The sequence below is a fragment of the Sebastes umbrosus genome, chromosome 5 (genome assembly GCF_015220745.1).
Source record: "Sebastes umbrosus isolate fSebUmb1 chromosome 5, fSebUmb1.pri, whole genome shotgun sequence".
NCBI lineage: Eukaryota > Metazoa > Chordata > Actinopteri > Perciformes > Sebastidae > Sebastes > Sebastes umbrosus.
Window position 1 is genome coordinate 6,370,546 of NC_051273.1, and position 11,474 is coordinate 6,382,019.

The following is an 11,474-nucleotide window of genomic DNA, read 5'->3' on the forward strand; positions in this document are numbered from 1 at the left end:
TTCTGTGAGTGTTTTTATGGGAATCCGGATCTTTCAGATCAATTTGAGGAGTGCGTCTATGGTTTGCATGTTTCACATTTTATCTTAAGTGTGTCGTTAGGGCTGCACAATTAATCAAAATTTTGAAATCGCAATATGACCAACTGCATTTTTCAAATCGCAGGATGAGGAGGAAATAATATTGCGGTGCTGCAGAGATGTCCTGTCCTACACATCATATTCTACAGAAGTAAACGTGTTTGTTTGGTGCAGATCCCCACAAAAATTACACCATAATCATTTTAATGCTTTTCAATGAAAATGAGAATAATGATGTAAAAATGATAATACCCTCTAATATTGCAATATCAGTCATTATAAACGCAATTACATATTTTTTCTGAATCGTGCAGCCCCATGTGTCATGCAATGTGAGACTCGCACTGCTCTGGTCTTGGTCTTGTCTTGGTCTCGATACTCTCTGGTCTTGGTCATGACTTGGTCTTGGTTTAGGTGCTCTTGACTACAACACTGCTTTCTAAGAAGTTGATAATACAGTATGTCATAACTGCATAGTTGAATATTTTGAAATAGCATCAAACACATTGTATTGTGCTACAGTTTGGGGTGAGTTTCTGTTAAACCCTGCTGTTGCACTTCCCTGATGCATCTCATTACAAACCTTCTTATTATTGATTTAACATCTTATTATAATATGAACACGTGATTTGTGCAAAATCTTTGGCCCATTCTGTCCATATAAAGTTATGATTCATTGCCGAGCCTCAACTATTTGCTACATTAAGCAGGACACACTCGACTGAACACACATTTCCCTGAATTCTAGGAAGCAGCAAATTGACTTTAACTTCTGTCTTTATGTGAACTTCATCATTCTTCACTTGTTCTTCACAAGTCACGACTCAATCACTCACAAAACACAACCAGGAGCAGCTACTTAACTCTCACAACTATGGTGAGTAGTAGGCGAGGCTACTTCTCATCTTATGAACTTCTATGTGCAAACATAATGTTCTGGTTCACCTCTTAGAGGTGCCGAAGAACAAAAACAATTGTCAAAATACTAAATGTACATTTTTAATCAAGAAATGCGTTCCCATTTGTTTTCTGTGCCATTGTGTGTATAGCAATAATGTGCCCATTAAAAACTCTCACCTCTACAAGGAGCGAGGTTTGAAATCTAGCATTATGTGCAATGGAAATATTGAGCTACACACACATAAACACACACACACACACACTCACACACATTTCACAGCTAGCTCATCGTGTCACGATTTGATATTAAACTTCAAGTATAGACTACAAATATATCAGGCTAATCTACCATCCAGCTTGTTTCCATACGGTTTAGGCTTTGCTGCTGCTTTACGTAGGGCAGCGTAACAGGTAATCAACCAGAAGCATGTTTCATACATTCGTTTTGCTTTTATTCTCCACATTTTAGGAGTAGCAGAAGTCAGAACAGGCCATCAAGTGTCAGTGTGGCAGATGTTACTTTTTCCTTTGTCCACAACGGTTAAATTTCATCGCTTTTGCAGCTTGACAACTGTTCATTTCCACCCTCGTCCTCATGGCTGTATGTTTACGTCTCTTGCTCCGCCACACCCTGACATCATCATCCTCCGCTTCAAGGCACATCTTCCATGCTGTGTGTTGATGAAAGGGGACTGTCAGCTGAAGAATGGACCTCCAGCATCCATTATTGGTGCTCTTTTTTTCCTCTGTCCTTCAGCTCAGTTGCTGACATAACTGGATTCAAACTTTCCTGCATTGGGTCACATCTTCACAACCTTTAGCTGAGCCATTTCAGATAAACTGGCTCTTTTGGCTCAGCATCAAAACCAGCTCAGATTATCAGGACCCACAAAGTGCACATGGCCAGCCATGATATCGTGTAACAACCACTGGAAGCTTTAATCTTCAGTCATTTCTTGGCCTTGCTGTCTGGCTTCTCCTCCGTGCCACAGTTTGATGAGGACTGCCTTGCGGTCGCAGGTCGGACCTGGGAGGGGTCAGATGTAGACTTGGTGTTGTCAGATTGGGCTTTGGCGGTTTCTGGACGTGTTTTGGACTCTTTCTTTGGCGGTGGAGGCGTGATCGGCTCCCACAGGATGAACTCATGCAGGAGTGTGTTGACAGCGTCGGGACACTCCATCATGACCATGTGACTGCCGTCCTCCAGGACCTTCAGGAAGGCCATTAGGAGGATCTGATAGAAAGTTAAAACATGAGAAGAGGTCAGATTTTAGAATCATCAACAAAACACTGCGACTTTGTGTTTTGTGCCAAGGCGCTGGATCACGACTGCCTTTTCAAATATTCAAATAGTATTACAAAATGAAACAAAAGGGCAATTCAGTCTAATTATCAGAATGCCAAGGTACTAATGTAGACGGAGAAATTACATTTGAGAGGAACCCCTATAATTTTGGTGGAGGGGCGAACAACCATGTTACATTGTTGAGCTCACTGATGGGAATAATTTTGACTTCTAATTTAGTTTTCTGTCTTTTTTCAGAGAGTGATTCTACACAGCAGTCACTGAAGTTCAGATAATTGTAGGTAGCTGCAATGTTTAAACCATAGACTGTATATAAAGAAGGACAACATGACAGCTCTCCAAAAGTGAAGCCAAAACATCTCGATTCGCTGGCTACAGTATACAGTAGGTCATAAAGCCCGCCCCTCCATGTTAATGGATGGGACAGACTAAAAAGTCAAAGTACACGTCAAATACATTTTTCCCAAAGATGGTTTCTGTCATTTTAGGTTGTTCAAGTGTTCATTTTTCTGATAAGTTTGGTTTTAATTAGTCATTTGATGCTATAAAAAGGGGGTGAGACGCCATGATTGACAGCTGCTGGGTGAAGTAGTAGGGGAATTGTACAAGAGAGGAGATGTAACTTTAACTTTCCATAACTGTCACAAGTCTGTGTAATAGAACATGTGTCAATTTGATAAAAAATAGAGATATTATGGTTAGTTATTGTGTCTTTCTAGCCAAACAGCTACTGAGGTGCTAACGTAGCAGTTAGGTGGCTCAAAGTAACAAGCTGCAGCCGTGCTCGGCTCGTGATTGGCTTGGGTGTGTGAGCGGGATCTTGATACCGCAGCTCCAGCCCCCCTGATCACTATTATATTTTGGCTTCACTTTTGTACAGTGGGAGGAAGTGGAAATGCGTTATCCATCTTTATTAATTAATTAAGTAATCAATTAATTTCTTAAACTTAACAGCAGTTAGCAAACATTTACCTATTTCCACATCCAGCAGACAGAGAGGAATCCAATCGCTCTCCTTTTAGCTCAGTTTTAGCTCAATTTTGTCCTTCTGCTGTTTGGTGCTGAGCAGGTAGTGTACAGTGGGTTTAGTCTTTGGTTTGGTCTGTTTCCCTGCAGTTTGAATCCTGCACTTTGGGGGTTAAAGAGGCCCACTCACCTCCGCCATGCGCTGGTCCTCTTCAATGGGTACAAATTTGTCATGCATGCCGTGAACCAGCAGGATGGGCACTGTGAGTTCAGCATGGTAGACTTCATCCCCCTCGGGCCAGTACTGCCCACTCATCATGGCGCGCAGCACAAAGGACGACACGTTGAAGGCATTGTTGTCTTTCAGCAGCTGCTTCTCCTTGGCACCCTGCCGAGCAAAGCCGGCCCTGTAGGGGGCAGAGCAGAGCAGATTTACCTCAATTACAAATGGCTTAGAAAACAACAACAACAACAGGATTCTGATGACATTAAACTGTGGATGAAATGAACACAACACAGTGCCACACGATGGTAAAATTAGACCGCAATTGACCGTAGCCAGAAACATAAATGTTTGGGTATCTCAGTTGGAACAGTTATAGTTACAGCTGCTGGGTAAGTTTGGGAGGTTAAAGGTCAGATCTTTGGGCTGACACACCATGCTGTTACCCTCAGGCTTCTCCTCATTAGATGAGCTTTCACATGTTTTTCTTTGACATGAGTAAAATGGAGAATAAAAAATAGCATTATATGTTTATGCATGGTGATCATTATGGCTGGTGAAATTGTTTCTGTTGTGTTGCTGTCTGTCGTACTTGAGAAAGCTCCAGGCCAGTAGCGGGGAGAGGCAGTGAAGCACACAGGTGGGCAGGTTGAAGATGGAGCAGAGGCTGGGCTCCAGAGCTGTGGGACCACCTCCGTTGATCATCACCATCTTGTGGATCTGCTCCGGATACTCGTGGGCCAGGAAGGTACAGAACGACACGCTAGGAGAGCACAACAGACGGCTGCTTACAGGACAGGCTAGAGGAAGCACGGTAACCATGATGTTTGTTGTGGTATTTTACTTCTCAAATGCTGAAGCTTTTGAGAAGCTGGTACTAGCAAATATTTGGCATGTTTGCTTATTAAATGAATGAAATGCTTGAGCAATTATCAACTTAAACTCAAATTATTTCAATGTTCATTTCTGATATTGTACTTGATGCACATGCACAATATGTAAATGAGAAACATGCTCACATTACATGTCTGGGTTTCCTACTTCTTAATATTATGGGCAATAACACAGATACATAAGTACCTTTCACTTTCTCACTTTAGTGATATTTAACTATTTTCCTGAAGTCTTCTAAATCCTCTCTTTCAATTCAACCGTGTGTTACATGAATGTTGTGATCTTAAACTTACCCATAAGAATGTCCTATGAGAATATTCCTCTTGCGTGCGTATCTCTTGAAGATGATTCTCATGTCCTCAGCCAGGGCGTAGAAAGTGTACGCAGCAGCTATCTGTGGTGCTGAGCTGGCTCCGTGACCCGCCAGGTCCGGGGTGATCACCTCATAGCCCAGCTTGGAAAAGAAGTCTAGCTGGCTTCCCCAGATGTCCAGTGAGCCTCCCACTCCGTGGATGAAGAACAGAGCCACGTCTGCATGTGTCCCTTTACAGGCCGATATCTTCCTCTCACAGTCGATCACCACGGTGCGCTTTGGCTTCCGCCTGCGCTTCCTGGGTTGCTGCGACTGGTCGGTCTGTCCAGCAGCAGGCGCCTCTCCTCCTGCTCCTGTTTCAGCCGTCCCATCTTTCCCAGCTGTGAGAGAATCAGACCTGGCCTCGGGGATGCTGACGAGCGCTGAGGAGTTATCTGTCAGCTCAACCTCTACAGTGCTGTTTGGCTCCGGCTCTCCATTCTGGCAGTTTTTCAGCTCTGCACTCGCCCTGTCACCCAAGTTCTCAATGAACAGCTGTCCATTACGATACACTGTGATCTTTCGTTTGCAGCTGACAATCCCACCTGGCCCAGTGGGTTCCTCCACCACCGGCCGGTCAGGGATGATGTGTCGAACCCGCAGGACGCGGCCTGGTTTCACCTCCACAAACTCATAGCCGTCTGCCGATTCTGAGGTTTCTACGGGAACCACGACATTGGCCGACTTTGAGGTCAGGCAGCAGAGAAGACCCTCCATAAAGCTGGTCAGCATGGCTGCCAGTCTGTAGGGAATACATCCATATAAAACACACAGAAATCAGCACACACATGCAAACAGGAAGGTCACAGAAAACCAAAGGCACATCTATTATAAAATGAACCATGTTTACAAGCAAGTACTCCATTTAACGTAAAGATATATAAACTATAAGTCAGTAAAAACTAGTAGAATATCTTTAAATGAAGCCCAACAATCTAGATATTAATCAACTCTTTGTCTGTTCATTATTAAGTTTGAATCAGTTTTGAATACATCATTCAGTGGTGAAGTGTATTTTCAGTCTATTGGAGCCCCACAAACAAATAAGCGCTGTTATTATTGGCCAGTACTGGCTTATCACAAACATAAAAATATATAAATGTACTTTTTCTTAAATTGTGATGTTGAAATGCATTATATCAAAAGAAATCAACTTTTATGTATTTTAAAAGTTGAAGCATATTTAGATTAAAGAAGAGAGAAAACAGTAAACATGGTTAAAAAATAGACAAAGGTGGAGTTAAAAATATCAGCACTACTTACTCCCAAATATCAGTAGAAGCATCCGCCCCAATATCGCTCTATTACTCTGTTGCGGTGTTGTGTCATGACATTTTTAAGAAAAGTTTTCTTATTTATCTTCAGAAATCTTTAATCTCCTCCCTTTCCAAGATGTAACGTGAGCCGCCGAGTGCAAAACCATGGTAACGAAAAAAAGTAGCAGCAACAGAAGTCAGACGGTGCATGTTGGTACCGCGGTTTTGCACTCTGCAGCTCACGTTACCGCAGTTTCACAAGCGTGTCGGGGAACTACGGTGGCCTTCAGGTAAAGTAAAAACGTGAAAGGCTCTCTCTAGAACCAATGTTTGGTTTGTCCGTTCTGGGCTACTGTAGAAACCGTGAAGAGGACCCGCTCCCTATGTAGATATGAAGGGCTCATTCTAAACTAACAAGAATACAACGATTCTTAGTTTCAGGTGATTATATACTAATGAAAACATAGCTATGAATATTATATTCATTTCTACTAAAAAATCCCCCGAAATGCTACACACTGGACCTTTAAATCTCTGTACACTAAATGAGCATCTGGGAACCTTAAATGCACCATTCAACGAGGTAAACAAGTTCTTGTGCCTTTACAATCTGCCGTCTAATTACAACTCACACCCTTGAGACTTTCTGTCAGACGTAACTGAGCAGCGTCTTCCCTCAGCGCAGACTTTGGGGGGTATTAATAGACGGGACCGGTAATAGCTCCCTGTGTTAAAGCTGTCCACCATGTGACCACTCTGCACCGACACACATACCGCCATACTGTCAAAACCACTAAACTACCAACAGTAATTAATGTTACCTTTTTATTGAAGTACGGCCCAGTAAGTATGCTTATTAAATAATATTAAAGAATAAAGGAGAGTTAGATTACTTTGGTGTAAATTAAGCTCATATAGAGAACACACACATTCAATTGATCTAAGTCACGGCAGACCTCACATGTTATGATAATGTGGAGGAATGGTAGACTCAAATTAAAAGGTAATGATTTAATATTTACTCCATATTGAAATCACATAGCTAGAATAACAAATTGGCTCCAAACAGCTTACTTTGAAAAACCGTGAGCCACCAGAGAAGTAAACATCCAAATGAGACTCTGTATAATGTTTGTCTCATACACACACTACAGGTACAGCATACAGTATGCGTTGGATTGTCAATTGATTATCAACCATGGCAAAAGCCCAGCAGCCGAGCAGGGTCTGCAAGTCTCTCTGCTGGTGGCATTATCCTGCCGTCCTGTTGCTCCCCTCCCTGCTAGAGGGGATTATACTCTCTCTAAGTCCACACAACACAATCTGTCCGTCTCCTCACTCCATGAAAACAGTGACAACAGTTTTACCTTCCGTGTGATTTGTTGCATCTTTTTCTGCACTTGCAACCCATCAGCTGTACTGCTTTCATCTGGGGATTATGGACACAATGAAATACAGCATTCCTGCTTCGATGGCTATTCTTGTGCCCCATTGTGCTTACACTTGCACAGCCTTTATCCACACAGCAGTGCCGTGTGCGAAGCGACCGAGCAGGCCGTTTTGATATCACTAAGGGAACATTCACCTTTAATATTATTCTCACATCAAAAGGCCTCCATTATCCAGACACGAGGTGTGACCTGTGATATATGCAATTCATTTTTCTGTTTCTTAGTATCCATTTACATTAAACCTTGACACTAGAACAGACGTATCTTTAACTACCCTTACAGACATAAAAACGCCATTATATCCACCATGCCCCCCTTTTAAATATCCAGATCCCACTCTCAGATATTAGAATCAACTTTAAAATAGATAATTGCTTTATGATAGAAACCAAATACAGAGGTGGTGTTGTGTGGTAAAATTCTGTCCTCTTATTCATCACAGTCTCCCCTTGTCACTCTAATTTAGTTTATACATATTATTCAATGGATAAAGCATTGGTGGTGTTAGTTTTTTCATAAGGAAAAACTAGCTCTATCATAAGAAGTGCTTGCAGGAAAGCATCAGTGACTGGCAAATAACTGATCAAAAGGCTCTTAAACTTGGTAATAAAATCTGTCCAAGCTGTCTCTTAAGTGAGACTGTGAAAACAGCCTGCATCGTGCGTGTTGATTCAATTCTCACTTGCATTGCATATCATCATTCATTCAGTTTGGTGGAATGCACAGTCTTTAAACATATCTGTGATGGCAGTGATTAGGCCTCACCATTACAAACCAGCACTGGGGACTCCCTGGACTTGAGGACACGACTTCTGTGCTCTTTTTAAGCAAAGTTACACAAAACCACACCTGGCAATACCTGCAGTACTACCACAGTAGTGGAGCAGTCAGGTGTGAACTGCCTTATTAAAGGACAAAACATGACAGTAATGAGAGAAAGGCAAAGCCTACAATTTCACATTTACACCCCAGTTATCAAGCTGGTCCAAGGATTGGACTGACCACCTCAAAGTCACAATACAGCTTCCTCGATTGAACAGAATGTTATGTTTTGTAGAGAAAACACTGTTCTCCATAGTGCTGTGTCTCATTATTATGTGATGATTGATGTTTTCCATTTGGACATCACACTGTGTGTGATGGAGCACTGCAGCAGTGAGTTTGATTCCTCTTGTGGTTACAACTATATGTGGCTTCTGTTGACTGTGGCTGCAGGAGGCTGTTATATAACGATTCCCGCAGGTCAGACACAATCACAGTGGGGACCGATGCCCAGAAAAGAGCAGAGACTGTCATTAGGATTAAAAACAACTACAGTAGGTTCACTGTTGATAGACTGCTGGCTTGTCACCGAACATTGAATCCTGAGCCTTATAGGCATTGCATTTGCTTGCTTTTGTATGCCACAACTTACTTTTGGCATCATTGGGCAAAAGTTCCATAATAATCTTTCAGCATATTGTAATTCAAGTGTTCTGAGAGAAAACTAGACTTCTGGACCTCCTAATGGCTCTGTTTTCACGTTTTTAAAAAATCTAGCCCGAGATGGGAGACATTGGTCATTTCAGAGAGAGAGCGTTCCTTTTGGCTGTTCATTCAACGGAGGCAGCTGTCAATCACTCGCAAACTCCGATCAAACGGTCAAACTAGGCAGCACTGATCAAATATGAATCAATATTCTGTTACTGTAATGACTATTTCTCACCTCAAATGTTTTCAGAAACATCTTGTAGTGTACTGTTTAGCTGTGAAATGAGAATGTTTGCTCCGGCTGTTGGGCAGCGCTTGATATTTCCTCAACTGATCTCAACACGGCTGCCGGATCACAAACTTTCTCATTTTACAGCTAAACAGTACACTACAAGCAAAGAGAAATAGGCATTACAGTAACAGAATATTGATTAATTTTTTTTATCAGCGCTGCCTAGTTTGACCGTTTGATCGGAGTTTGCGAGTGATTGAGAGCTGCTCAGAGACAGCAGGACTCCAGCTCGGCTCTGATTGGTTGTTCTGTGAAATCTTGCAGATGCCATTAGGAGCACCCGAGGACACCGGAGGACACCACAGGAGCACCGGAGGACACAGAGGCACATGATTGTTTTCAGATTACCTATCTCATGCACTAGTGTCAGGATATAGTGACCATTTTATAAACAAATAACATTTTTTAATCATATTTGCTCAAATTGTACCCACTGCTGCTTTAATCAATTCATAGTGCTCTTTATCTTTGAAATATATCTTTCTTATGGACTTCTGCAACATAGTTTCAGCACGAAAGAACTACATTAGCCTACAGTACTGTGTATTGCACACCTTAAAACAAATACAGTATACCATCACTGTCTGCTTGTTGTTTTATATGAAGACAAATGCTCTAAACACAACTGGTGAGAAACTCAATAACAATGTTCAGCAAAGTTATTCAAAAATAAACATATTTTGAATCATTTGTGCATTTTGTGCCAAAGTCAGTTGTTCAGATTTGACAGGTATAGTGACCATTCAGCAAAAAAAGTCATCATAAATAATACCAAATTGAGCAAAAAGAAAAAACAACTGTTCACACAGGAAACAACATGATCATTGCATACTACAACTTGCTTGTGTTGGTAGACTAAAACCTGTGTTGACCTGGTGTTCAGGTGAAGCTAATGGTCCCCATCCATTCACTAGTAACAATAAAGCAAGTTTAAAAGCCCACTGATGCTGCAAATGAGGCAAGTGCCAGAATGTTTTTTTTTCCCCTTTTAGTCTACTCTATTGATAAATGAAATTTCATATTTTACAACACTCAATATAACCTGTTTGTCTCAGTTAACTGCAGAGCAACTTGACATGCATGCGACCTATTTCTTGTCTGTTGCCAATAATCTATAAAGTATATCCTGCTATGACCAAAACAACACAGACAAGTCAAAAGAGAAAAAGCTGTCATGAAAGAAAAAATGCTTACCTTTATATTTCCAACAACTCCTCGTGAGATATGATCAAATCGATGTGTGTTTTCTTATCGGGGGTTGTAGGAGAGCTATAATCTGTTGCAGTCAATCCAATAATCTAATTTATCTGGATTCTGTTTGTCCTGTAGTCTCCACATGGCGGCCAGCATTAGCCTACTGACAGCATCTACAGCATCTATCTGTGTGTTTAAAGAGCTATAGATCCCAAATAGCTTCCAGCTCTCCACTTCTATGTAGTGATGTTGATGAGCTCCGCCGGTCCGATGGGTTTTTAATCCATCAATGGACTGAACCAGTGTAACCTCCTCCTTCAGGTTGAGGATGCAGAGCTGCCCCCTGCTGCTGGTGACGAGAGACAACCAGTCTAGGGGATATATTCTTGAAGAAAGAAAACTTCTCTATTCAGCATAAAAAAGTAGCCTAAATAAAAGCGTTATTACCAGTGGTGTAAAGAATATAGCCTAATTGATTTTTAAATTAATTGATTTAAAAAAAAAAAAAAAAATACATTAAAGGGGACCTATTATGCTTCTGTGCTTTTTCCCTTTATTTAATTTTTTTAATTTTTTTTAATTATATTTTTGCTTTAAAGGGACTGTTTGTTACTTTTTATACTTTTGTACACGTGTGGCCGGAGTCTCCACTCCTCTGCCTGCTTGCCTTCACTCACACACCGCGCGTGTTCTCGCTGTCTCGCTCCACCTCTAGACGTGCATGCGCGCTCACTACACACTGCAGAAGAGTTAGTTTAGCTCTGAGAATATCTAGTGGACGTTTGTGCAGAAATAAAGGCTGTGGACATGTACCATTACTCTCCCACACAGGAACACTGCTCCTGAACTGCCTGAAACGCCTTGATTGAAGTCCTGCCTTTTCTTCCCTCACGTGGTGATGTCACCAAGTAACACACTTTGCCTAGTGCCTAGTTTGGCACACCCTCAAACAAAGCTAGTTCAAGTTGAGCTGGAGCGGAGTCAGAAGAGTTCAGTTCGGTTGACCAATCACAGCAGACTGGGCTTTTTCGGGGAGATGCAGGAGCCCAAACAGAAAGTTTCAGACCAACATGTTCTCACTCCCATCTCGTC

The 11,474-nt window shown here is 41.8% G+C and overlaps 1 protein-coding gene across 2 annotated transcripts; it reads right to left on the reverse strand.

The window, feature by feature from the left end:
* Positions 1–124: 124 nt before the first annotated feature.
* abhd8b (abhydrolase domain containing 8b) lies at positions 125–10,919 on the reverse strand. 2 transcript variants are annotated; one of them, XM_037769802.1, is made up of 5 exons: positions 10,383–10,919; positions 4,661–5,461; positions 4,066–4,236; positions 3,441–3,657; positions 125–2,212 (listed from the first exon to the last, which is right to left on the reverse strand). In XM_037769802.1, exons 2-5 carry the CDS (start codon positions 5,449–5,451, stop codon positions 1,928–1,930), a joined length of 1,464 nt encoding a protein of 487 aa, XP_037625730.1. In that variant the 5' UTR covers positions 5,452–5,461; positions 10,383–10,919; the 3' UTR covers positions 125–1,927. The 2 variants fall into 2 exon arrangements, with proteins under 2 accessions (XP_037625730.1, XP_037625731.1); XM_037769803.1 differs by lacking the exon at positions 10,383–10,919 and having other exon boundaries at positions 4,661–5,463.
* Positions 10,920–11,474: the final 555 nt, after the last annotated feature.

What these genes read in the sequence shown, in the direction of transcription:
- abhd8b (XM_037769802.1), bottom strand. Translation starts at nt 5,451, where the DNA reads ATGCTGACCAGCTTTATGGAGGGTCTTCTCTGCTGCCTGACCTCAAAG. An exon ending in CTCATAGGACATTCTTATGG is followed by an intron (nt 4,237 to 4,660) that starts GTAAGTTTAAGA and finishes GTGCTCTCCTAG; the next exon opens with CGTGTCGTTCTGTACCTTCC. An exon ending in CTGGCCTGGAGCTTTCTCAA is followed by an intron (nt 3,658 to 4,065) that starts GTACGACAGACA and finishes TGCCCCCTACAG; the next exon opens with GGCCGGCTTTGCTCGGCAGG.